Genomic DNA, 25,313 nt, shown 5'->3' on the forward strand with positions numbered 1-25,313 from the left:
CAGAGCACACAGACAGTCTCTCTGGGGTCTGCTGTGGAGAGGAATAGATCTTCTGCCTCCCTGTCCTTAGTTCTGCCAAGGGATCAGCCTCTTCAGCTACTGTGGGGGTGCTGAGCTGGTGCCTGGAGCTGGGGCAGGGTTGGGCATCAGGGATCAATGCAAGGCTCTGACAGTGCCTCTCCCACCCTGGCAGCACACGGAGGCCTTGCTCTATGGCTTCCAGTCCATTGCTGAGACCATTGATGTAAACTACTCCGACGTGGTGCCCGGGCTGATCGGCCTCATTCCCCGGATCAGCATCAGCAACGTGCAGCTTGCTGACACCGTCATGTTCACTATCGGTGAGTGGGCAGGGCAGGGAAAGCCCCCCTGAGACCACATCTGCCCAGCAATACCAGTGGTGAAAAGCAAAGCTGGGCATTGTGGAATGCAAGAGCAAGAATCTGTGGTGCAGCCCTGCAGTCTGACCCCATCCATGTATGCAGGATCCCTGTCTGAGTGGCTGGCTGATCACCCTGTCATGATTAACAACGTGTTACCACTGGTGCTCCAAGCCTTGGGCAACCCTGAGCTCTCCATCTCCAGTGTCTCCACCCTGAAAAAGATCTGCCGAGAGTGCAAGTACGACCTGCCACCCTATGCTGCCAACATTGTTGCTGTGTCACAGGTAGGAGCTGAGTGCTGAAGGTTTTGGGTGACCTGGGATGTGCTCTGTGCACGCCTTTTCCTTTGTAAGGACCAGGGCAGGGGGACAAAAGAGCAGCTCAGGGCATCTTGCTTGGCGCAGATGTCTTGCCAGTTTTGTTCATAGGCTAGTAAATCCATATGGCAGGCCCTGTGTCCTGCTGTGAATGCAGAAATGGCAGCCACTGACAGACACGACTGCCAGGGGTCTGCTGGGGTTGCATGTGGGTGTCTGTCCTTCCCCCAGGGTTTTGTTTGCCTTGTTGGGAGCAGCAGTTTGCCAGCTGTGCACCTGCCACGCTGCTAGTGCCACTGCTGGGCATCTTGGAGGGCAGCACCCTGCTGTTCAGGCCTCTCCTGGAGCCTGAGCTGATCCCTGCAGTCTTGGGGCAGCTTGTTCCATGCTTCTTCTTGATCCTCACGATTTGTGGCAGCTGGGGCTCAGAATCCTGAGGCACCAGGAGAAGGGCTGGACTTGGGCAAGCTGCCAGGATGTACATGGGAGGAGAGGGGTGAAGGGCTCTTAAAAGCATCTCTGCTTTTAGAGCCTGGGGAGCACTGTCACTGGAATAAGGAAACCCTGGCTGAGGCTGACTCCTTGAGCAATCCTGCTGCAGGGCCCATCCAAGCCAGGAGCTCCTCTTGCTGGGTGGCTGAGTGGGCTGGCTCAGGGGACAGGAATTTTAGTTCTTGCCTGTGGCAGGTTGTGGGGAGCACACAATGTTTGTGCTCACACTGGTGTTAGTTGTCTCAACCTCCTGTGTCAATCCTACCTCCTGCTGTCAGTCCTGCTGCCTGGAATGGAAGGGCCTTTCTGCAGCACTCACCCTTCTCTTCTCCTCTCCCTTTCCCTTTGACAGGAGGTGTTGATGAAGCAGATTCACAAGGTAAGAGAGGCTGACTCACACCTCTGCTGGTTCTCCTTGTCCCCCGTGCCCCCTTAGTCATGCTCAGCTGAAGACACAGAGCTGTCCCCAGAGGAGAGCTCAGCACTGCATCCATGGTGTGCAGGATCAGGAGATCTGCTGGCTGCCTCTCACTGCTGCTGAGCTTCACTTCCCCACACAGCCTGGGGTTCTGCTGGGAGGGTATGTCCCCTAGAGAGGGAGGAGGAGGAGGCCTAACTCTAGCAGTTCCCAGTCTCTCCAAACCCAAGGATACTTAGATGACAGGCATGTTTTCAAGAGGAGAAAGGGAGATAAGTGTAGGAACTGAGCCCCAGCCTTGCCTGTGACTAGGACAGGGTGGCTGTGACAGGCTGTGCAAAGGATGGTGTGCCAAGTTAGGATGAGTGTTGCCAGCTTGGAGATCTCTGGACACCAACTGGTCTTTCCTTGGCAGGTGCTGGGAGGAGGCCAGGTGTGCTGAAGCCAGAGCTCCTGTTCCCTGGGAACAGAAGCTGTTAGGGAGCTGTTCCCCTCTCCTGCAGCGAGATGCACCTAGAGGGACTCAGATAGAGCAGCTCAGGAGCTGCAGCACACCCAGCTGGGACCCTGGCAGCTGTCAGAGTATGGGCTGTGGGCTAGGCAGTGACCTCCCTGTTGTGTCTTCTCTGTCCCAGACAAGCCAGTGCATGTGGCTGATGCAGGCTCTTGGTTTCCTGCTTTCTGCACTGCAAGTGGAGGAGATCCTGAAGAACCTGCACTCCCTGATCACCCCCTACATCCAGCAGCTGGAAAAGCTGGCTGATGAAACGGTGAGTGCCTGTGTGCTGCCTCCATCCAGGTTTCTCCTGCTGGCTGTAGCCCTGGGGCTGCTGTGCTGAAGCAGCACTCTAAACATGGGCTCAAGGGAAAGTGCAGTGCAGGGAACCCCTCTCTGGCACTTTGCCTCTGCAGTTCAGTTCCTCAGCATCCCAAAGACATGACTACGATTGAGTAGTGCAGGCTGTGTCATACTTTGGCTTTATTTTCCCTGGCAGCCCAATCCCTCCAACAGGCTGGCCATCATCCACATCCTGGGCCTGCTTTCCAACCTCTTCACCACCCTAGACATCAGCCACCACGATGACGACCATGAGAGCACCGAGGTCAAAAAACTGCCAGTGCAGCAAGGACCCAACCCAGTGAGTAGAGCAAAAGCTCCAAGTTCTCTGCCACAGACTGGGCAAAGCCTCACAACTCACTGCACCAGAGGGGGGTTAATGGGGAATGCAGCATGTGCCAGCAAGAGGGTGGTGCCAGTCTATTCCAGCTAAAATAGCTCCTTCAGCTCATCCCACCACTCCTGAGGTGGACAGAGCTGACTTGCCTCTTGGATGCCTCTTGGCTAGGTGCTGCTCTGGAGGGTGGCCTGGGTGCTACCTGCCAACTGTGAGCAGTGGCAGGCTGCTTCAGAAATAAAGCTGTCCAGCTTTGGAGAGGGGTGGTGCCTGAAGGTTTGAGTCCAGGCCATGCTTAGTGTTGAATCTCTCTTTCCCAGAGAGGCCAATTCTCTTCAGTGTTTCTCATTCCTTACAGGTGGTGGTGGTTCTGCAGCAAGTCTTCCAGCTCATACAGAAGGTTCTCAGCAAGTGGCTGAATGATGCCCAGGTGGTGGAGGTAACCTGGTTTCACCTGTGTACTGCCTGCAGCTCTGCCTGTCCTTGCTGACCTGAGCAGGGGACAGCAAAGGACAAACTCTGTGTGATGGCCTGTGAGAGGGATGTCTTGCTGGGTTATCTGGACCAATGCTGCTTGCTGTCACCAGCAGCATCAAGTCATTCTTATCTGTCTTGTTCCTCCATCAGCTCTGCTTCTCTCCAGTAGCTGGGGTCCTGCCATGAGCAGGGAGGTGGGATCTACCCAACCTGTGTTCCCTAAGAGAACAGCTCTGTTCTGAACTGGACCTGTATCATCTGGTGCTTGTCCATTTGTTCAGTCCAGTACTGCCCCTGTGCAATGTCCCAGCAGCCAGTTCTCCCCGGCCCTTGGGGACCCTTCCTGCTGTGGTGGGAAGGGTTTTTCCTGGTCACTGGGAGCATCCTGTGCTGCAGGGCAGGCCAGCAGTATCAGAGCAGGTCTGAGCCCTTTGCCTGGCTGGTCCCTGTCCCCAGTGCCAGCTCTTTGCTCCCCTGGGACCCATAAATTAAGCCCTGGGAGAGGTCTCCTGATGCCTATTGCTCATGCAGTCCCTCTCTTCCCACAGTCTGTCTGTGCCATATTTGAGAAGTCTGTGAAGACCCTCCTGGATGATTTTGCCCCCATGGTGCCTCAGCTGTGTGAGATGCTGGGGCAGATGTACAGCACCATTCCCCAGGTCTCTGCCATTGAACTCACGCGGCAGGTACGGAACTGTGCCTGGGCGGCTGGGGACGTGCAGGGCCAGCAGGAGCTTCAGTCCTTCTCTCTCTTTTGCAGCTGGTTCACATCTTTGCCCATGAGCCTGCCCACTTCCCTCCCATCAAGGCCCTGTTCTTGCTCGTTACCTCAGTCACACTGACCCTGTTCCAGCAAGGTACGTAGGATTAGCCGTCCCTGCTACAGCTGGGGCTGTTGTCAGGCTTTTGCATGCGTGGACTCTGGAGGCCTCTTACCAGGAATGGCTGTTTTCACTCCTAGCTAAGCTAATTGGGGCCATCTCTGTTTCTTGGATTCATCCCAACCCCTGGAAGGTGGGTACCTTCCCTGCAGGCAACAGAAGCAGGAAACCCCTGGGTGCTCTGGGCCTCTGTGTTGTTACAGCAGCCCAGGCTGGATATCACATGCAGCAAGGCTCAATCTGGAGCTGCAGTCCTGCTTGGCAGGGACGCTGTGCCCACAGGAAGATCTTGGGGCTTCTCTGGGGTCCACTGCTGCTTCTAGTGGCCTGAAATCAAGCCCTCATATGAGCAGGAGAATGTGTGTGTGAACAGCTGGGAAATTACTTTTTCAGTGTCACTGGTGGCCACCGAGTCCCTGCTGGGATGCTGAGGATGCTGGTGTTCTCCTGCAGGGCAGGGGCCCATCTTTGGCTCACTGCCCACCCTACAAAAAGCAAATGGGGTTAGAACAGGCTCCTTTGCACCATGGCTCCCCTCAGCATCTCAGTGACCTGCCCTGTGACAGAGACAAATGTACATTGGAGCTGCTGGATCTGGTCCTTCAGCATTACCACATGCGGCCCCCAAGGGGTCTGATCCTTTGCTCACAGCTGGGTGCCAGGTAGGGGGATGCTGTCCCCCAGCTCAAGGCTCAGAGCTCTTTAGAGAGGTGGGGGAAAAGACACGAGGAGCCCTGCTCATCACCACACCACAGTCCAAGCAAATCCCACTGTGCTCAGGTGTCACTGGGGTCAGTGACAAGCAGGCCAGGCTTCCTCGGGTATCAGGTCCCTGCTCGTGCCAGTGGCGTGTGGATGTGTCTGTGCTGGAGCCCTTTTGCCTCGGTGCTGGGGAGCTGGCAGTGCCTCCAGGCAGGAGCAAAAGGGAGGGGCCAGAGCCCGAGCTGTGCCCACACTTGGATGCAAGCTTTGCTCAGGCTGTTCAGCTTGGTGTGTGCCCAGGACTGTCCCCTTGGGAGGGCCAGCTCTGAGCAGGGCGAGCCCCTTCTGCTGAGCCCACGTGTGGCAGGAGAAGGGGGGCATGCCTGAGCCTACAGGGGCCAAGAAGTGAGTGTGCACGGTCAGATGCCAAGGTAGGGTGAGTGGTGCTGGCACAGAGATCTTTGGGCACTGAGCTGCTCTCTCCCATGAGGATGCTGGAGGAGACCTCCAGGAGAGTCCTGGACTCACCGTCCTGGAGAGCATCTGGGAATGGGGTGGGAGGGTGTCTGTGCCAGGGTCTCCTGAGCAGCTGGAGCTGGTGACAAGCATGTGCACGCCTGAGCCCAGCCAGGCCTATCAAACATTTGCTGAGGTGTTGTCATTCACTTGCAGTTACCTTCCAGGACCAAACAGTGCTCTGAAGACACCTGCTCAGTCCCCACAGTGCAAAAGCTCTAATTCTCCTTGTGGAGATGGTGCTCAGCTAGCCCCTGCTCCTCCTTCTCTTCCTCCCCAAGGAAACGAAGAACTCCTCCTTGGCTCTGCAGCACCCAGGTGCTAGCTGGAGACCCTGGGGCTTTAGACCCTTTCCTTTGCAGTTTCTTTCTGTTCTTGGGTTCTCCAAGTTTCATGATTTTTTGTATGTTTTGTTTCTTTAACTTGCTTCAAACTGCTCATGTTGCCCATCCCCTTCCCCACACACCCCTCCTCCCTTACACTCCTGTTTTCACTTGTAAATTCTTTCTGTATCACATAACTATATGATGTTGAGTTGCTGTTTGTATGATTTTTCTCTTAAGTTACATCTTTATTATATTTTAGGGCCCAGGGATCATCCTGATATTGTTGATTCATTTATGCAACTCCTGGCACAGGTGTGTTTTAGTTTCTTATTCATTCACTTTCTGTTCTCTCTCTTTCTCTTTTTAATTCAATTTAAACCTATTTTTAGCTTTCTGTTGACAACGTTTTTTTTTCCTTTTAGTTGAATATCGAGTTTCTCCATCTGTTTCCGTGGAAGTTGAAAACAAAACATTCTCCTTTAGTTCTGGGTTCACACCATCCCCAGGGCAGTGCCCTCCTCTGCAGGCAGCTCCAGCTCCCACCCCCCTGCTGGGCTGAAGCTGGCATGGAGCGCTTTATGCTGCTGCTGCAGTCACTCTTGGGTGACAGACAAATCAGAGCATTAAGTGGATGTTTTCCAACCCGTTTACCTGCCCTCTGATGGGTGCTCTGGAGCGGGGACAGGCTGAGCTGGCTGCCCTGCCCAGGGGCCAGTGGGAGGAAGCCCCTGCTCTCAGGAGCAGGCAGCTGCCAGGGTTTGGCTCTGAGCAATGTGCTTGTGATGGCATCTAGATCTGGCACGTGCCACATTGCCTCCTGCCCCAGCAGCCTCTCTGGGTGGTGGCAGTTCTGTGCAGGAGCTGCTGGGGACAGTTTGCCATGACGTGGCAGGGGCTGTGGGCTGGCACTTGTGTCACTGCTGTGGCACTGGGCAGGCAGGGCCAGTGCTATGCTGTGTGTGTATATACACCTGCCCAGGGTGCTCCTCAGCCCCCATGGCCCTTAAGGGAGAAGCCCTGATGTCCTTGGTGCACTCAGTGTCCCTGGCAGAGATGTGTTCCCTGCCCACCTACCCACAGGGTGGGTCTGTGGTGAGGAGGGGCCTGGCAGAGTTGCTTTCTGCTGTTTCTGTGATGGGGAGACCTCTAACCACATGTTGGACCAGTGGTTGTGCAGGAGCACTCACCCAGGCTCCTCCCAGAGCTGTGGCCATCCTACCCTGACAGCCCCGGGAGGGTGCCTGGCATGTCCTGGCACTAAGCTGTCAGACTGTCCCATAGGTCCTGAGGGTTGAAGTGGGCAAGAGGGTTGCACCTGACCTCCCCCAGGCAGGGTCTTCTCCTCACAGTTCTCACCTTGATGCCCAGAGCCTGCTGAGACCCATTGCATCTCAAAGCCATAATGCAGCCTCTTCCTCCCTGCTTTTCACCTTGAAAGACATAACATAATCAAGGCTATCAGACTTCTGCTCTCCTTTTGGTTTTGGAAGCTGTGACCTTTTAACAAGGGTTTTGAACATGATGGGAGGGTGGTAAATGGGGTCTGTGCATGAGGTTCTTGGTGTGTCCTCACTGCTAGCAGGACCTCCATTTGAACACTGTGCTTAGTTTGGGGCACAACATTTCTGTAGATTGATATCAGAGACCACTGAGAAAAGCATCTGGGAAGATGGCCATCTTGTACACATGGTGGGGAGGAAAAGCTGATGGGAGCCTGTGGAGCTGTGTGGGTCTGGGAATGTGTAAAAGGTAATGTGGCAGTTGTAGGTAAAAACAATTGTTCTCCTTGAGTGGGACAATCAGTAACGGGAGGAAATCATGGTAAAGGATCCAGGTCTGGCAGAAGCAAGTCTTCCTGAGAGGGCAGGGAAGCACTGGAAGATCCTGTGGAGAGCTGTTGCGTGGAATTCTTGAAAGGACCCAACAAGCCCATTGCTCTTGGAGGGTAGGTAGAAGTGATCCTGCCAGGGTGTAAGGCATTAGGTGACTCTGAAAGACCCTCCCAAGGCTACTTGTGCCATGTGCTGGCAGCTGGCCCTGTCTCGTGTGTGGATCTCCAGATATCCATCAGAAGCACTCCTGCAGGAGCAGCTCAGAGGCTCCTACCTCCATGTCTTCTCCATCTTGGATCACTGTGAGACATCTGACACTGCCCACTCAAGACCTGTTGTTTTCCTGGGCTTTGTATTCCTGAAACCCATGGAGACCAAAGGATCCCATCCCTGTCTTCTCTCTTCACACATAGAGCTCAAGGTTTCCTCTTCCTTGCCTGACCCTTCTCACAGACTGATGATCTAGTGAGGTGCTTTAAAACCCATCAAGAACTGGCCATAGCATCCCTGATTGACTCCTTGCTCTCAGGACTTTGAGGGCTGTCTGACAGCAGAGATGGGTCCAGCCTTTCCTCTTCCAGAGGACCATACTCTGCAGTGATGCTGCTGAGGATTTGCAGATTGGAGGATTAACTTCAGAGGGAACTGGAGATCTCTTCAGACCAGATTTTTGCGTGGTGAGAGCTGTGTTTTCACCCAGCGTGCTCTGCCTGCAGACCTCTTGGCAAAGTAATGCATCTTCCAGAGCAGCAGTGAATTTGGACACAAGAGTGTGTCAAGGTGGAAATTTCCCACTTCCCTGACCATCTGTTTTTGTGTTTTGATCTGTTTTGATTGCCTTGGAGGAAATACCATCTTCCCTGTTTCGAGTTTGTCAGGTTCCTCCTTGCAGGCACTGTTTCTGCCCTCTCTGCCAATAAGTACTGTCCTGCCTTCTGGTAACTCAGGAGAAGCTCTTGGGGCCTGCATATCAGCTCTCTGTCACCAGCACATGGGGAACCATCTCTCTCTGTCACAGGATTCCTGCTGACTTCATCTTTGGGCTTGGTTGCAGATCATGGAACTCCCCAGTTGTTGCAGGTGATCCTTTTGCCACAATGTTAATTGGCAAATCATTCTGATGGCTGGCTGATCATGGGAGCTGCTGGCTTAAGCCAAATCACAAAGTAGCATAATGCTCAAGGATAAAATAACCAGTCTGCCATAAGGCTGCACAGGGCAGTGCCAGCATCCTGTTCTCAGCTGCTCCCTCCTTCCTCTGCTGCATGCTGGGATCAGTGCAGAGCATTGCTGCTGCAGTGCCAGGGTGAGCATCCCACCTGGAGGGCGTGGGGCTCAGTTCCACCCAGGCAGCTGGAGCTGCTCTGCCCAGGACCACGTGCCATGGTGGTTGGGGCTTGCACCCAGTCTGCGTTGGCAAAACCAGGCATGTTCTGAAGTTGGGGAGCCAGTGGGTATCACATGTGCTCCTGGTTGCAGGTAGGATTTTGGGACTCTCCAGCCTGCATTTCCACCTCATCCACCCCATCCCAGCAGAGCTTCTCACTTGCAGACCTTGGGAGTGTTTTGGTGATCTTTGGGGCAGTCTGGGTGTGTAGGGCCTCACTGGGCAGATGACTAACCTCCTGTGATGGCACAGACAGTGCCTGGCCAAGCACAGCCAGCTTCATCCCCACCTCCCTTCCTTCGTGGTCTGCTCCAGGCTGCATGCAGCAGTCATTGAGCTCTCCACCTCACCTGCTCCAGCCAGACTCAGAGAACCCCATGGAGGACAGGGGTTCAGCATCCCCACGCTGAGGCTCACTGCTCCTCCTGGCCAGCCTTATGGGCTCTTTTCAAAGCAAGAGGCTCTGCTCTGCATGGTGTGGGTTCTGAGAAGAGACTGGATACTGGGCACTTAGGCTGTGTGTTCTGGAGAGCTGCAGAAACTGGCAGTGCAGCCCCCACTGTCCTCTGTCTACTGGAGGAGTGGGTGTCCCTTCCATGCCTATGAAGAAATGGGCACAGAAGAACCTGGTCTGAAGACTTCTCTGGTGGTTTCTGAAGTGCTGTGGAGAAGACCCCAACATTCCCTCAATGCTATCCTGCAGAACAGTTGTTCTTGGAGAGTGAGTGCCTGTTTCTGCAGTGGCTGCTCCTGCAGAGGATATGGAGGGATGTTTGAAAGCATTTAAAGACCCTCTCCCATGTGAGCAGAGGTGCTGTCGCAGAAGACTGGGAAGATGGGCTGGCAAGAAGAGGTCCTAGAGCTGGAGCAGGGTTCCTGGTGCTAGGAAAGAGCAGCTAGACATACCTGGTGTTGGGAAAGAGTAGCTGGACCTGCCTGGTGCTGCTTTCTTATGGGAGAAGCTCCAGAGGGCCACACCTTGTGGGGGTAAAAAGCATCTCTTTTTACATTAGACTTAGGTATATGTACCCAGGTCTGCATTGGGCTTGCACTCTGCTAAGTGTCCTATGGGAAGGAGCTGTCCCAATACTGACATCTTTCCCCCCGGCACTGTTGGAGTGAGGAGCAGATGCTGCAGTGAATCTGCAGGAGAACTTGGGGGGCTCTGCCTGCAGCAGGTCTGGTTTGGCTGGGAGAAGCACCCTGCAGGTAGGTGGGAACCTGAGCACATTGGAAGACTTGTGCCAGATGGAACACTTGGAGCGTGCAGGACTCAGGTTAAAACCCATGGACGGGCAGGGTGGAGGAACCTGCAGCTAGGTGGTTATGGGAGCCAGCTGCATTTGGGCAAGGTGCTGCTAGGGGAAAGGCTTACAGTCCCTGCTCTGGAGCTCACAGTAGGGCCCCAGCAGGATTAGTGTCCCAGGGCTAAAACTGTAACATCTCTTGCAAGCATTTGTCCTGTATGGGGCCAGCTGTACAGCAGCAGCCTCGATGAGTGGATATGTTCCTAAACCATTGCTCAGCCAGCAGCTCACCTGCGGATGTTGGTGCCAGTGCCTCAGGAGCAGTGGTGCACAGCCTGTATATACACACACAGGTATAACGTGGCCCTTGGTCGCCCCATGAAGCTCTCTGCCTGTATCCAGCAGGGAGAGGTACCTGCAATTGTGCCATCTCCACCTGGTACAGCGATGCCTTCTGTGCCCAAAACTGAATCCTCTTCTGCAGTGTGTGATAGGAAAGGTCAGAAAGGAGATGGAGTAACTCTGAAACCTGCTTCTCAGCTTCTTGTTTTCCAGCATCTGCACTGGGCAGATGGCTCTGGACTTTCCCTGGAGAAGATGGGGTAGGAATTAAGTCTGTTTTGCTCCAAGTATAGACCACAGGGGCAGATGGCTGTGTGTCCTGGGTGCTGTTGACTGAGAGCTGTCCCTGCTTTTATCCCTGGGAAAAGGCTCAGAGGGTAGAAGTGGCCCCACACAGAGCTCAGCCCAAGGGCTGCTTGCCCTGGTATGCTGCTCTCTGAGCTCCAGGCACACAGCAGGGCTGCTCCAGTGCTATGGCCGCTGTCCCTGGTGTTGCAGTGACAGCAGGGCAGGAGGCATGGCTGCCATTCCCAGTGCTTTTCTGCAGCAGTGGGCATGGTGGTCAGGGTATGGATGTGGCTGCCTAATACAGCAGGGCTCACTGAGGCAGGTCAAAAACCCTTCCCATTGAGTGGAGGGTGCGGGCTGAAACATTTCCACCTAGTAATTGCTCAGTGCCAGCACCAGGGGGACTAAGTCATTGCACAAGGTACTACAGCTCAGGATGTCTCCAGCAGCAGTGCCTGACCCGCACAGTGGCTGGTGGAATCATTGTGTGGCATTAAAAAACCCCAAGCTTTCTTGATCTCAGACTTGCTGCTCAGGAATTGCCAAGAAATGTTGGCATCTCATCATCTGGTGCAGTCTGGGGCTACTGCTTGAACTAGTTGCTGTGACCCCAGGGATGCCAGCATCTTCAGGAGAGGAGAAAAGTACATGGGTGGCTGGTCTCTGCTGAGCCCTGCATGGCTGCCCTTGTCCTGGGAGCAGTGCTGCTGCCTGATCTGCTCTGATGGGGCAGGAGCCCTCTGTGTCTGAGTGTTTGCACACCACTGTGGCACCTTTCCTCAGCTCCTGGGGCCAGCAGATCCTGGGTGTAGCAAACTGCCTGGCTGTTTGAATTATATTCTGGGGAGGGGTAAAGTGATGGTTTCCTGCTGTACTGTGTGAATCTGCCCTTTCCTGGGGGTGTGCTCAGGTAAGTGTGTGGCCAGGCAGAGACTGTCTGGGGCACTGGGTTCCTTGGAGGCTTCCTGGCTGCTTCTGCAGCGCTGGGTTCATGCTGCCTGTCTGTGTGCCTTGCAGGCTCTGAAAAGGAAGCCGGATCTCTTCCTGTGTAGCAACCTGGATGTCAAAGCAGTGTTTCAGTGTGGTGAGTACATGGGCATGGGCATGTGCTCCAAATTACCCTGAGGAGAAGCCAGCCTGCTCCTCCTGTAGAACTGGGTGCAAAACAGGAAGGGCGAAGGGCTGGGGACCACAGGGCTGATTTGGGATGGCCAGGGGGTTTTCTGGCTGCTAACTTGAGTAATTTTTGCCTGCAGGTGTCCTTTCACTCAAGTTTCCCGAGGCCCCAACAGTCAAAGCATCCTGTGGCTTTTTTGTGAGTATGATGCCATTGTGGAGTCCTCCCTGAGAGCTGGGCATGGGGCTGAGGTTGGGCAGTGCTGCAGTGTGGAGCCTGTGCTGGCACTGAGCAGCCTGGCCTGTGTGTTGCAGACGGAGCTGCTGCCCCGCTGTGGAGAGATCGCCCCGGTGGGACAGGTCGTGCATGAGAATGGCAAAGCGCTGCTGCAGGCAGTGCTGGAGGTGAGAGATGCTGCACCACGGGCTCCCCAGGCAGCACTGGGCTCTATTCCTGAGAGCATGCCTGCAGAGCCAGGGGCAGAGAGCCCAGCAGCGTGGGTGGGAGCAGGGAGTGACAATGTGGGCTCAGCGTGTCATTTGCTCCGTGGCAGGGCATCGGTGGCCAGGCTTCCCGCAGCCTCATGGATCACTTTGCAGAAATCCTCTTTGCCTTGAACAAGCACTGCTTCAGCCTCCTGAGTGTCTGGATCAAGGAGGCCATGCAGCAGGATGGCTTCCCCTCAGCCCGAGTAACTCCGGAGCAGAAGGAAAACTTCAGCCAGCAGATCCTCAGGTTTGTGTGCCACTTGCCCTGGCAGCTGTGCCCCACATTTCCCACAGGAATGACCCCCCTGCATGGCCCAGTGCAGCTGTCCCACTTCATGTTTGTCCCATCCCTGTGTCTCAGCAGAGAGCGTGTGAACAAGCGGCGAGTGAAGGAGATGGTGAAGGAGTTCACCTTGTTGTGCCGAGGGCTGCATGGTACAGAATACACAGCAGACTACTGAGCACCTGGCCAGGACCGTGGACGATTTGCCTGGACCAGCTCTTCCCCACAAGGAAAAGCCCCCCCATCTCTCCCTGCCCTGCTGCAGTACGGCTCATAGAATAACCCTCCACCTAGAATTAACCCACTCGGGACGCTCCTCAGCTAGATTTGGTGGCCACATCTCGGTGTCAGCATCTTTGTTTCCCCCAGCATGCTCCCTCCTCGCAGGGAACAGGAGTGCTGGCTGCAGGAGGTGGTGGTGGGGCAGGGGAAGCCTGGGCAGAGCTGCCCCAGCACAGGCTGTCCTGTCCCCGGGCTACCAGCCCTTCCCCGCAGCAGGGAGGCCACCCTGTGCCTGCAGCAGTGGCTGGCTGGGCAGGGGGACTTGCCCCCTGCTCATTTGTACGTGTGGTTGGGAGGGGGGAGGCCCTGCACCTAATTATATTAAGAATATTTCTATGTTGTGGCTGTCGTTATTGCAGTGCCCAGACCTTGCCTGCCTCTTCCCTCTGGGGAAAAAAACTGAGTGGAGGGGTAAAATCAAGGCTGGGACACCTCAGTGTCTCCCTGGGTTTGGGAGGGATGGCAAAAAATGGTCTGTCCTGCTTGCCCAGCATGGAGCATAAACAGCCCTGCCTCACATGAGGGAGGCTGGGCTCCACCCCTGCCAAACACAGGGTCCTTCCTGCAGCACAGGATGTGCGCACCCCATTCCCATCCATAAAAGCAGTTAAGGGGCTTGTTCATGCTCAGAGTTCCCCTGCCCTTGCCCTAATTCCCCAGCCCAGCCTGTGCTTTTACTGTCAGAGGTCCTGGTTCTGGTTTTCTGTTCCCTCTGGCTGGTGGTAGCTGACACACAGGGCTTTGCTCCCCAGTGGGCACTATGATACGTTTTTCACTTTGGGACGTCTGTGCTCCTCAGCCCATGTTTTATTCTAAAAACCAGTTCATTCACAAATCCTCTTCAGCTTTAGTTAGCAGCAGTAGTCCACAAAAGCCTCAAGTCGCAGCACTGTCAGCTCTTGCAAAGTTGTGACCTTTCCATGTAGGGACAAAGCTGCCCTGGATGAAGGAGCCCTCGGAGACTGGCTCTGGGCCAAGTGCCTGTCTCTCCTGGCCCTGCTGCTGCCCTGGCCGTGAGCCTCAGGGTGCCACAGGCATTCCTGAACACACATGCAGCTCCTGCTCTCCCACTGCAGTATTACTGACCAAAGGCTGCATCCAGCAAGGTGCCAGCAGTGGGAGCCAATGGCAGGGCACCTCACAGCCCCGCTCCTGGCTGGGTGCCAGTGCTGCTGAATCAGCGTTGCTCACAGCCTTCATCCTCATAGGCAATGGCAATCCCTCGTCGGCCCTGCACCGCCTTGGACACCGGGGTCTGTCCCAGCTGCTGCTCCAGGCCCCGCCAGCTGCGGGACTCCAGGAAGGAGGCTGGGAGGAGAAAGGGAATTGTTACCCAGAGCAAGAAGGTGGCACTGCCCTGCACCAGCGCTCAGCCCCACCACGGCACCAACACCAACCTGCGGGGCTGATCTCTGCCAGCGCCCGTGTCTGGTCCCTGCAGGCCAGGGCGGTGCTGGGGGGCAGCTGAGAGGAGGGGGGGTCACAGAGGTGGGCAGCTCGCATCTTCCCTGAGATCAGTGAGACATCGGGAACAGCCTCCTCTGCAGGAACAGCCGGGGGGAGCTCAACATGCGCACAGGCACCTGCCAGGGAATGGTAGTGTTAGCCTGGTCCATCTGTCCTGGAGCAAGCACAGCCTACAGGCAGGGCAGCTGGGTGCAATATGCCCTGGGAGGGTGTTGGGCAGCTGTCTGTAGCTGTTACCTGGCAGCAGGTCTCGGAAGTCTGTGAGGTAGTTCCCCGTCCACTCACGGGCTGGGTTGCAGGCCAGCTCCAGCTCATAGGGGGTCACAACAGGTCTGTAGAAGTCACTGGAGTCCAGGAGGGAGTTCTGAGCACAGGCCACCAGGACAAAGATGTCCACCTCTGGGAAGTTGGCCAGCTTGGCGGGGTTGGGCTTCCCCACGGCCAGCGTGTAGCTGCGCTTGCCGGCCCGGGCCAGCAGCTCCCGGAGGTGCTGCAGCACGCTCAGGTAGCCCGCCACGCCGAGGGTGCCCACCAGGATGCCCACCACGCTGGCATCCCGGGCACGCTCCACCAGGTACAGCCGCCGCATCAGGGCCCGGTTGACGTTGAGGGTCTCGCGGCGGCCGCAGCCAGTGCTGGGGTTGAAGGAGCTGAAAGGACAGCGGTTCCAGGTCAGCATGAAGCTGTTGAGGGCAAGGCCCTCAGCTCCCACATAGAACATGGCATAGTCCTGAAGCCCTCCTGCAGCTTCCACCAGGAACTGGCGACCAAACTTCCGTTCCTCGCCAGGAACTGCGGGGCCAGGAGGGTCTCCCCACACCAGCCTGGAGAAGATGACATTGGGGTACTCGGGGCGCAATTGCTGCTCCAGCTCACCTGAGGAAAGAGAGGAGTGAGAACCAAACTTGGCCATAATCCTGACGTGGAGAAGGTGCAGCAGATCAGGGGAGAACACAGAAATCAAACCTGCCAGTGTCTGGGGAACGAATGCCTGCTTGGTCTGACCCTGGCAGCCCTGCAGAGCTCAGAGCAGTAGCAGAGCCCCCCTCCCTGCCCCGGAGCACTCACCCATCGCATGGGCGTACACCACATCGCTGAGCACCACCACACAGCTCTGCTGCTCGGGGTAGAGCTCCCGGAACGCCTCTGCGCAGCGTCCCACGTCCAGCGGCTGCTGCCCGAAGATGTGCAGCACCGGGAGCTTCCTGCAGGGGCTGAGACAGGCCGGGCCGTAGTGCAGCACCGCCTCGGCACCCACGTGCTCGGCAGCCACTTCATCCACGCAGCAGCTGCGAGGAGAACAACGCGGTGTCAGATAGGCTCTGCAGCACGGAGCCCCCTCCCCTCCCTGGCACTGCCCCGTCCCTGCCCGCGGGGGAAGCCCAGGAGCCCCACACGGACCTGCCGTACGTGGTGTCTCCCAGCACGAACATCTCGGCCCCGGTGGCTGCCTCCAGCCCGCCTGCCACCTGCACCGCGTCTGCCAGGAGCTCGTCAGGGAACTGCAGGGCGACCTGGCGGGAGCAAGGGGAGAGGCAGACGGGAGTGAGGCACTGGGGAGGGTGAGGTGAAGTGACAGAAGGGGATAGAATGGATAGAATAGACCCTGGGCAAGTTTGCTGATATGAAACTGGGGGGAGTGGCTGATATACCTGAAGGCTGTGCCATGCAGCAGGACCTTGATGGGCTGGAGAATTAAGCAGAGAGAAACCTAATGCGGGTCAACAAGGGCAAGTGCAGGGTACTACAAAACCCCAACTACCAGCACAGGCTGGGGGCTGACCTACTAAAGAACAATTCTGCAGATAAGGACCTGGCAGGGCCCTTACAGCCAGGACAGCCAATGGGATCCTGGAGTGCACTGGCAAGAGTGTGGCCAGCAGGTTCAGAGTGATGATCCTGCCCTCCTACTTGGCCCTGGTGAGGCACGTCAGGAGTTTGGTCTCCAGTTCTGGCCTCCTCAGTATAAGAAAGACAAGGAGCTGCTGGAGAAGGTCCAATAGAGGCCACACGGGGGTCTGGAGTATCTCTCTTGTGAGAAGAGACTGTGGGAGCTGGGCTTGTTTAGTCTGGTCAAGAGAAGACCGAGAGGAGATCTGTTGTGGTTTAGGAATGGAACTCCCCAGTTCAGTGCTCCCACTGAGCCTCTCCAAACCACGCTGCCACTCCCTTGCTCCTTCCTCTCTTTCTTCCTGCAGCGGGATGGAGTAGAGAATTGGAAGCACAAAGGGTAAAGATCTCAGGCCAAGATCAGAGCACTTTACTGGAAACAGCACATTAAATAAGAAAACCAGTGGTAACAGCACTACTATTAATAACAATGTACAAGAAACAGATGATTCACACACAAGTGTTCGATGCAGGGCTCTGACTATACCTGACCATGCCACACTCTGGGAGCTGGGAAGGACCCCTTCCCTGTCCCCAGAAAGTGATGGCAAGTGGGACAGAGTAACCTCTGGGTCGTGGCCATGTCCCCTCCTGGCTACTGCAGAAATTAACCCTGTCCTGCCTGGAACGAGGAAAAGATCTCATTAATAATATAAATATCTCAAAGGTGGGTGCCAAGAGGGCAATGCCAGACTGTTTTCAGTAGAGCCCAGCAACAGAACAGAGGAAGGAGCAATGGCTATAAACCAAGGCAAAAGAAGTTTCATGTTAACATAGGAATGAGTTCTTTACACTCATGGGTGGCAGAGCGCTGGAACAGCTGCCCAGAGAAGTCGTGGAGCCTCCAGCACTGCAGACATTGCAAACGCATCTGGGAGCGTTTCTGTACAACCTGCTCTGGTGCCCCTGCCTCGGCAAGGGGGTGGGACAGAATGATCTTCAGATCAGCCTCCCAGTGCTAACAATCCTGTGAGGCGGCGGCCGGCAGCCCCCCGCCGGCTCCACCCTGGGTCCCACTCACCTTACGGAATCCGCCATCCCGTACGAAGGCGGCGGCCCGGCCCATCTCGTAGAAGCCGTCGAGGTCGCTCCGCGGTGCCGCGGCCATGGCCGTGCACAGCTCCCGCCTCAGCGCAGCCTCCCCATCGCTGCTGAAGACCGCGGCCATGGTGGCACGCGGGACCCGCTTCCGGGCTGCAGCGCGGCACTGGCCAATGGAAGCTCGGCTCTGCATTACCCGCCCCCACAAGCCCCGCCCACAACGGGATGGAGAGGTGACGGTAGCCAATGGAAATACGCGCTGATCGCGGTGCATTATGGTGTGTGTAGTTCCCCCGCCACTGTCAAACCAGGCAGCCAATAGGCGGGCGCGGTGGCAGCGGTGGCGTTCCGGTACTTCCGTGCGGGCGCTGCAGTTCCGGTCAGGTGCCGCGCGGGGGTCAGGTGACCCGGCCCGATCCGCTCCCGCCGCGCCGCCCGGTGCCGCCGCCGCCGCCGCCATGACGGGGCTCGCCCTGCTCTACTCGGGGCTCGGCCTCGCCTTCTGGACCACGCTGCTCGGCGTCGGTCAGCGCCGGGGCGGGGAGAAGGGGGGTCCGGGGGCTGCGCTGCGGGGCTGAGCCGGGGGGCGGCAGGGGGTTCCGGGCCCGAGGGGCGGCTGCGGTTCCTGCCCGTGCTGCGGAGGGCGGGAGGGTTGCTTTGATGTGCGAAAGGCAGCCGGGCGGTGAGGGGTGCAGCGTTGTCGGGCCCCGGTGGCCGCGGCGCTCCGTGGGGCTGGCCCGTGCTCTCCGGCACGGCCGGGGGTGCTGCTGGGGGCTCCCCAGCCTGGGCAGTGCCCTCGGAGCCCCAGCGGTGCCGGGTCACCCCCAGCGGGCCTGTGGCTGCTGACCCGGAGCCCCAGCGGTGCCGGGTCACCCCCAGTCGCTGATGGATGCGCAGCTCTGAGCGTGTGTGGCTTGAGCAGTTGATTTGCTTCTCTGTGTGTACGAGAGCAGAAGGGTGCCGGTCAGGGGGTTCGGTAGATCGGGGCAGGTGAAGGCAGGAGGAGCCCGGTGCTTCAGACTCTGCTGGTTGATGTCTCTCGGGTGGAGAGATCGCCTTGCTCTGCCAGGCTGTGGCTGCATGAGAGAACATGCAGTTTGGATGATGGTGGAGCTGCTTCATGGCAGCCCATGCAGTGCTGCTGAGGGTGTTGGGCTTTTGGAGGATGGATTTAATGCCCTAGGGCCAGCAGGTGGATTTTGTGCTGGTGCTGCTGGTTATTTTCTCTTAGCACAGAATGAAGTGACCACAAACCAGGCAGAGGCTGGGGAAACCTTGGCCATTGCTTCAGTGTTGGGGTGAGGGGAGAGAATGAGTCAGGAGTGAGGGGTGTCTCACTCCCTCGTGTTTCCAGTGCCTGGTGAACCCACTGTGGGCCCAGGGCTGCCTCCCTGGCCTCTCTGAATCATGTAGCTCACAGCAGTGCACATTCACCCTCTGCATGTGAGACTGTTGGAAAATCTTGCTGAGCTGAGCCCAGTTAGTCTGAACTTCCCCTGCCCTGTTGCAGTCCCTTTTTGAGAAAGACCACGTGCAGGAAGTGGTCTTGCTCCATGCAGTGTTGCAGCAGTGTCTCTTTGTGTTTTCTGTCTTTGTCCTAAGCCCTGATTTGATCCTTCAGTCCTGCTGCCCTGTCTTCTGTCCTTCTGGCTTCAGGGCTGCAAGTCAGGGCTCACAGGAGAGTGTCCTTTCCCCTGTTTCTTTTGCATATGAATCTAAGGTTACACCTGTTCTTGAAGAGATGAAAGGTGCCCTGAGGACCTGCCCTGAGCTGGTTGTAGCTCTCTTTTACCACTTCTGGGGAGTGGAGGCAGCTGAGGCTGGCTGGGTTCAGTTCCTGTTCTGACAGCCAAGCAGCAAAGCCAAAACACAAGTAAACAGACTGGCTGGACCCAGCACTAGAGGTTGCCAGACGTGCAGGCTGGGCTGTGGCTTTCCTCTGTATTCCTTGGCTGTGCTGGCACCATTCTTCTTCTTGTGTGTCTCTATAGAGGAGGGGGGTACCCCAAATCTGTGGCACAGAGAGTGATCAGCATTACCACCTCCCATTATGGGGCCTGACAGTGTTTGTGTACTCTCCTGAGGGTGCTCTGTGGGGTGCTGAGACCTGGGCTGCACATGGAGGGGTGAGCACATAAGAATAATGGAGACATCCCTGCTGCCAGGGATCTGCAGTGCTGAGCCCTTCCAGTGGCATGAGCTGTCCTGCTGTGCTCAGGGAAGGGCATGGTCCTGCCCCCACATTTCTGCTGGGCAGATTGCCATCACCCCCTACTTCCAGGCTGCTGCTCTGGGGTGGAAGGGAGCAGTGGGACACGGGCAGTGACCTTTCTGCTGCATCGGAGCGTTCCACAGGTTTCCCATTTCCTCTTTTCCCAACCGTTCGCGGGATCAGCGTCACGCAGGCAGGGACTGGTTACAGTCAGATATGGCAGAGCTGTCCCTTCCCCCTGTGCCTGGCATGGAGCACACAGTGCCACGATGCCTGTGCTTATCTGTTCCTTAGGGCTGGTCACCCTCCCTTTTCCAGCAAAGAGCAAGTGTCTCTCCTGGTCTGCAGCCATGTTTCCCACTCAGGAGCTCAGAGCAAGGCAGGGTTTTGGTGCAGCACCTCTGCATGTGCAAGGATGTGCTGGGATGTGACTCTTGGCTGTGGTTCCTGGTGGGAGATGAGCACAGCAGGGCAAGCCCTCCTTGGAAAGGAAAGGCTTTTCTAAGTTTCTCAGGACAGTGGTGTGGTGTCTCCCATCTGTGCTGGAGTATAAATTTATCTGGAAATTATCCTGGGGGAAAATGCTGAGAACAACAGTCATGTCTTGAACCCACAGCCTTGGAAAGGGGGTGTTGGAGCAAAGCTGGAGCTTCTTGTGTTGGTGGGCTCCTGGAAAGCAGCACAAACGTGATGGGATGGTGATGTAGCAGCATGTGATGGTCAGTCAGGGCACAGCCTGGCTCCTCTTGTCCCTCCTGTGGCAGGGAAGAGCTCACAGCTGGTCCCTGTGGCTCTCCAGCAGGGCTGAGCCATTGGAGAGCCACGGGCTGAGGATTGAGACCCCGTAGCTCAGCATGGTCTGTGGGTGCTCAGCAGGGCCAGGGAATGGAAAACGGGTGTGACAACAACCATGATCATCTTCTGGGCAAGACTGGGATGGGGTCTGACAGTACCTCAGGCACAGGCTGTCTGTCGTGTGCTGATGTGGAAGTGTTGGCATCACAGGGGTAGGATTTGGAGGGCACACCCTGCCCCACAGCTCTGCATGCTTGAGCCAGTATTCCCAGTAACCCTCCTTCATGCTGTGCTGTGCTCCTGGGCCTTTGCCTTGGGGCTGTGCAGGTGGGGGAGGAACGGGCAGTGCTGGATCCAGCTGCTGCCTCCCTGGAGGTTTCCATCTTGTTCTTGCTTTCCAGGGATCTGCTACACTATATTTGACCTGGGCTTCCGCTTCGATGTGGCTTGGTGAGTTCCCTGTAAGCTCGGGCACCCTTAGGGCTGTGTGAGAGGCTGGCAGTGCCTCCCAGGAGCAGCACTTGCTTTTGGGTGATGGGCAGTGGTCACTGCATGGCAGGAGAACCCGAGCTGCAGTGAGCAGGAACTCTGCTCCCCGGGAGGTGGGATGGATGCAGCCCCTGTGCTCCTGTGGCTGGCTCCCTACAAGGTCCTGGTGCAGCTATTGCTGCTCTGCCCTCCATGTCTCCAAGCCCAGGCTTCTGCTTCACAGTGAGGGCTTGGGAGGAAGACCTTGGTCCATGCAGGTGAGGGTCCTGTGTTTCTGGCTGGCAGACAGAGGTTCTCATGTCCTGCTGTCTGGCTGCCCAACCCACCTTGGGCTTCATGATTTGGTGGAGGGGTACCTGGTTTGGGATAGGCTGTGTGATGCGACTGTGGGGGCTTAGCCTGTGTGCTAACTCAGGACATTTCTTCCTCTCCAGGTTTCTGACAGAGACCTCACCCTACATGTGGTCCAACCTGGGCATTGGCTTGGCCATCTCCCTGTCTGTGGTGGGAGCTGCCTGGTGAGTGGGACTGGCTCTTGAGCACTCTCCTGCTGTCCTACCTTGGTAGCTGTGTATGCACTGCAGTTTTCCCACGGCAGAGCAGGGTAGAGCAGTGTGTACATGTGGGACTGTGGGTCACCACACCACCGGGGCTGAATTGCTGGACTGCTGGGGGGTCTGGGTGGACCAGCCCACGGGCAGTAGTGGCAGTGGAAAGACAGGGAAGTCTCTGGAAGCTGTACCCTGAGCGTGGGCTGTCCATGGTGGCTCTTGTGCCCCAGCAGTTCTGCTGGTGTAGGTGGTGCAGCCTGGGGCCACCCATACCCTGGGAGTGGCTCAGCTGAATGCTCAGTGCCCCCAGCTGCATGCCTGATTCTTTGCTCAGCTGAAAGATCCTGGCTTCTGTATAGAATTCTGTGAGTGCCAGATCTTCTACCAACCACCCTTGTCTGCTACAGGGGGATTTACATCACAGGCTCCAGCATCATTGGCGGTGGAGTCAAAGCCCCGCGGATCAAAACAAAAAATCTGGTGAGGTAAGCACCCACACACCTGGGGTTGGTTCTTGTGTTGCACCTGAGTGGGGCAGGTCACAACCCAGTGAAGAGGCTTCTGTCTGCTCTCTAGCTGGGTGCTGCTGGCAGGCTGCTCCTTGCTGAGCTGCTGATGCTGTTTGCTTTCAAAAGAAAGAGCCCTAAAGGAGCCAGAGTGCTGCTTTGAAGGGTCACTGTGTGATATCACACTGTGAATGAGCCCAGTGTGTTCAAAACAAACACCCTGAGATCACACATCCTGTCCAGGCAAGGGTTCTCCTTGCACAACCCTTCCACAAGGAGCAGAAACAGGCTGGTGAAGGGCAAGGCTTCCTAGGCCTGCTTCCAACAGGATCCTTGCAGCTTACTCAGGTGCCACAGCAGAACCAGCATCCAGCCTTTGTGTTTGGCACCTCCCCTAGTTTGAAAGTTAAGCAGTGGGTAGCTTCCCATATGGCTACAGAAGGGTCTGGCTGGCTGGGCATGAACTGGTAGGGGCTCCTTGGGGTGGGGTCTTTCCCCCAGGACACTGGTGAGACTGACTGAAGTGCTGTGCTCAGGCTTTGCCTTTCTCCCACAGCATCATTTTCTGTGAGGCCGTGGCCATCTACGGGATCATCATGGCAATAGTCATCAGTAACATGGCTGAGGTATGGGAGCACCCGAGGCCATGGGGCTGGTGCAGGGATGGCACAGCTGGTCCTGGGCCAGTATGGTGAGGGGTGGCCCTGTGGGCACTGGGAACACTCTTGTGCCTTTGGGAGCCCCTGGACTGGTGGTCTGTGTAGGGATCCTTGCCTGTGATAAAGAGAGGGTTGGGAGAGCACAGACAAGGCTGATTCCATGAAGCCATGATGTTGAATCAGGGACTGGCTCTGGCTAAAATGAGGCTTATCAGGGACAGGTACCTCTTCCAGAGACCACAGACTTGTCACTAACCCAGGTCCTGTGCTTTCTCTCAGCCTTTCAATGGAGTCACCCCAGAAGAGATTGGAGCCAGGAACTACCACGCAGGTAAGGACTTCTGGGTCCCTGGTGCTGTCTCTGTGAGCACTGCCACACCCTGACCCCACCTCTGACCCACCCATGGTCGGCTGCTGGTGTCTGAAGGACATGTGACTCTTCTAGCACCTCCTGTGCCCAGCAGGCTGTGCTGTGCAGCAGCAGCACTGTTCCTTCCCTGGGTGGAGCAGTGACCTGGCACTGTGGGACTGAGGCACACCTAGGAGCAATCCTGCTCCCCAAACAGGGCGTTGCTGGGGCTTGGCAGCTCCTGGTCTTCTGTCACCTTGAGACAGAGCTTCTGCAGCATGTCCTGGGTGCAGGTGGCAGGGGTTACATCCTGTTGTTGCAGCATTGCTCTCTCACAGGTTTCTCCATGTTTGGAGCTGGTCTGACCGTGGGTTTATGCAATCTCTTCTGTGGGGTCTGTGTGGGCATCGTGGGCAGCGGGGCTGCCCTGGCTGATGCCCAGAATGCCAGCCTCTTCGTCAAGATCCTGATCGTGGAAATCTTTGGCAGTGCCATAGGGCTGTTTGGGGTCATCGTTGCTATCCTGCAGGTACCTGCTTCCTGAGGCCACCAGGCCTGAGTGAGCACAAGGTGCTGTCACCCTGGATGCTTTCCAGCCCCAGGGAGACACACCTGGGTTTCAGCACAATCTCTGTATTGGGATGGGGAGGCTGCTTACAAGGCTTGGGGTGGCACAGCTCTTCCCAGACCTTACTGTGCCTATTTGCAACATTGGGAACCCTTCTGATGGCCCTTCTGTCATTGGGAATGTCAACTTGCATGCACCTTGTGTGACATTTGTGTCTTACCAGTAGGCCTGATATGCTGTCTGCAGCTTCTGGATGGTCCTGGGGTGCTTGGGTGGGGCTGGGGTGCTGAGCTGGGGTTTGTGGGCCACAACCTAACCTCTCTTCTTTCTTTCCAGACATCTAAAGTAAAAATGGGCTGAGCCCTGTTGCACTCAGCCTGTTCCAGCGCACCCCAAGAGGTTCTGTACATACTTATTTAATGTTTCTATACTCGGTTGGGGTGGGAGATGCTGGCACTGGCAGCAGGATCCTGACCGCCTAGAGCCCCGTCCTGCAGATCAGTCGGCCCCTTGGAAGAAACAAATTTCTCTGTGTGAATTCTGCCCCCAGCAGCCTGGCCCAGCTCGTGGGGCCCTGCTGCTGCCCGTCCCCGGTGTGTAGAATTGACCATCAGTGCAATCCTGTGTCAGTGAAATAAATATGGTTCTTGTCCAGCTCTTTCTCTTCCCTGTGCATGCTGGGGAGGTTTGCTGAGAGCAGTTGCTGGTTTGGGCTCCCCCAGAGATTCCTCTCTGTGCCTCTGGCAAAATCCCTGTCCTGTTCCAGGAGCCTGGTGCTGTCCTGCCTGTGTGGTGTTAATTCTGTTGCTTTCTCAGGCTGCAAGAGCCACCCTCTTTGGGCTGTGGGAACGCAGAGCTGTGCTTTGCTGCCTGGAGCAGGTACAAGGCTGTTGGAACAGGCAGCAGGCAGCTCTGAATTGCCTCTGCCAGGCTCCTAGCAGCCCAACACAAGCTGCTTTGTGCTTTTCAGCTCCCATCCAGGTAGTTTAGTGTAGGGGGGTGTACACAGTGTCCATAGCCCCATTGTGTAGCTGGAGAGCACCAGAAGAACAAAGTGAAACTTTTGCCCCTTCAAAGGGCATCCTTCAGCCAGCAGCTCCCTGGTGTGACTGTGGGCTGCATGCTGGGGCACTCCAGTCTGCAGTGCCCCTCTGTCCAGGTAGAGGTCCCAGGGGTGGGGACACTGTGTTGGCTCTGTTCCCTGTCCCTAGCTGTGCTGAATAGTGTGGGGAAGCTGGCTGTAGACAGCTGGACTTGCAGCTCATCTGCTGCTTGGGGGAAGGGAAGAACAACGTCCTTCTGCATGTGCTCTGCTGAGAGCCTGGAGGCTGCTGCATCTGCTGTATCCAGCACAAGGCCCTCATACTGTTCTTCTACCAGTATACCTTCATAGAGAAAGCACTGATCTTCCAGTGCTGTGTCAGAGCAGATGCACTCTTGGAGCTGTCCTTCTCTCTTCCTGTGTGGATGCCACAGGCTGGGGCAGCAGTGAGACTGCTGGAGTCTGCTGATTCTTGCCCTTGAACTAGGGCAGCTGCCTCTGCATGGCCCCTCTGAGATCTGCTGCTCTCCTGCCTCTGTTCCAGACTGTCCTATGAGTTTTGGGGCTGCAGTGAATTTCAGCCCTGGTTGCATGACAGTTGTGGGAGGAAAACCAAGCCACTGCCTCTGCTACCCGTGCTGGATGTCCCCTGGGGCTGGAGGCTCTCACAGGAGCAATGTGACACCTGTGTAGTGGCAGAACACAAACTGGGCCCTGCCTGGTTTGAAGAAAGAGTGTCAGGTGTGGGCAGACTTTTGCCTGTTCTGTGTGGGAGCTGCAGAGCCATTTCA

At 56.5% G+C, this 25,313-nt stretch overlaps 3 protein-coding genes across 6 annotated transcripts in view; 2 read left to right on the forward strand and 1 right to left on the reverse strand.

Moving 5' to 3' along the window:
• Nucleotides 1-13,287, forward strand: part of IPO13 (importin 13) — a 31,095-nt gene extending 17,808 nt beyond the window's left edge. Inside the window, exons 7-20 of one of the 2 annotated variants that reach the window (XM_058808559.1) lie at nt 194-341; nt 486-667; nt 1,545-1,571; nt 2,246-2,380; nt 2,606-2,749; nt 3,144-3,224; nt 3,811-3,948; nt 4,023-4,119; nt 5,947-5,999; nt 11,801-11,867; nt 12,040-12,098; nt 12,215-12,304; nt 12,454-12,635; nt 12,750-13,287. In XM_058808559.1, coding sequence (XP_058664542.1) covers nt 194-341; nt 486-667; nt 1,545-1,571; nt 2,246-2,380; nt 2,606-2,749; nt 3,144-3,224; nt 3,811-3,948; nt 4,023-4,119; nt 5,947-5,999; nt 11,801-11,867; nt 12,040-12,098; nt 12,215-12,304; nt 12,454-12,635; nt 12,750-12,849 — 1,503 coding nt within the window. In that variant the 3' untranslated portion in view covers nt 12,850-13,287. The remainder of the gene's footprint in view (nt 1-193; nt 342-485; nt 668-1,544; nt 1,572-2,245; nt 2,381-2,605; nt 2,750-3,143; nt 3,225-3,810; nt 3,949-4,022; nt 4,120-5,946; nt 6,000-11,800; nt 11,868-12,039; nt 12,099-12,214; nt 12,305-12,453; nt 12,636-12,749) is intronic. The other variant, XM_058808560.1, reaches the window with a different exon arrangement.
• A 793-nt stretch (nt 13,288-14,080) lies between these two features.
• Nucleotides 14,081-15,915, reverse strand: DPH2 (diphthamide biosynthesis 2). The gene is made up of 5 exons (XM_058808936.1): nt 15,822-15,915; nt 15,489-15,709; nt 14,658-15,296; nt 14,351-14,536; nt 14,081-14,261 (listed from the first exon to the last, which is right to left on the reverse strand). The coding sequence occupies exons 1-5, from the start codon at nt 15,851-15,853 to the stop codon at nt 14,131-14,133; spliced, it is 1,209 nt and encodes a 402-aa protein (XP_058664919.1). The 5' UTR covers nt 15,854-15,915; the 3' UTR covers nt 14,081-14,130.
• A 1,825-nt stretch (nt 15,916-17,740) lies between these two features.
• On the forward strand, nt 17,741-24,134 carry ATP6V0B (ATPase H+ transporting V0 subunit b). 3 transcript variants are annotated; one of them, XM_058808705.1, is made up of 8 exons: nt 17,741-17,876; nt 20,760-20,808; nt 21,282-21,365; nt 21,806-21,883; nt 22,461-22,530; nt 22,843-22,894; nt 23,251-23,441; nt 23,817-24,134. In XM_058808705.1, the coding sequence occupies exons 1-8, from the start codon at nt 17,810-17,812 to the stop codon at nt 23,838-23,840; spliced, it is 615 nt and encodes a 204-aa protein (XP_058664688.1). In that variant the 5' UTR covers nt 17,741-17,809; the 3' UTR covers nt 23,841-24,134. The 3 variants fall into 3 exon arrangements, with proteins under 3 accessions (XP_058664688.1, XP_058664687.1, XP_058664689.1); XM_058808704.1 differs by lacking the exon at nt 17,741-17,876 and having other exon boundaries at nt 19,593-20,808; XM_058808706.1 differs by lacking the exons at nt 17,741-17,876; nt 20,760-20,808 and adding an exon at nt 20,982-21,104.
• Nucleotides 24,135-25,313: the final 1,179 nt, after the last annotated feature.

The sequence above is a fragment of the Ammospiza caudacuta genome, chromosome 7 (genome assembly GCF_027887145.1).
Source record: "Ammospiza caudacuta isolate bAmmCau1 chromosome 7, bAmmCau1.pri, whole genome shotgun sequence".
NCBI classification, from domain to species: Eukaryota; Metazoa; Chordata; class Aves; order Passeriformes; family Passerellidae; genus Ammospiza; species Ammospiza caudacuta.

Excerpts from the sequence above, each read along its gene's own strand:
- DPH2 (XM_058808936.1), bottom strand. The coding sequence starts at position 15,853 with ATGTTCGTGCTGGGAGACACCACGTACGGCAG. Across the intron at positions 15,710-15,821 it reads GGAGACACCACGTACGGCAG|CTGCTGCGTGGATGAAGTGG; the intron begins GTCCGTGTGGGG and ends TTCTCCTCGCAG. Across the intron at positions 14,262-14,350 it reads GGCAGAGATCAGCCCCGCAG|CCTCCTTCCTGGAGTCCCGC; the intron begins GTTGGTGTTGGT and ends TTCTCCTCCCAG.
- ATP6V0B (XM_058808704.1), top strand. The coding sequence starts at position 20,474 with ATGATCATCTTCTGGGCAAGACTGGGATGGGGTCTGACAGTACCTCAG. Across the intron at positions 21,366-21,805 it reads TCTGTGGTGGGAGCTGCCTG|GGGGATTTACATCACAGGCT; the intron begins GTGAGTGGGACT and ends TGTCTGCTACAG. Across the intron at positions 21,884-22,460 it reads AAAACAAAAAATCTGGTGAG|CATCATTTTCTGTGAGGCCG; the intron begins GTAAGCACCCAC and ends TTTCTCCCACAG.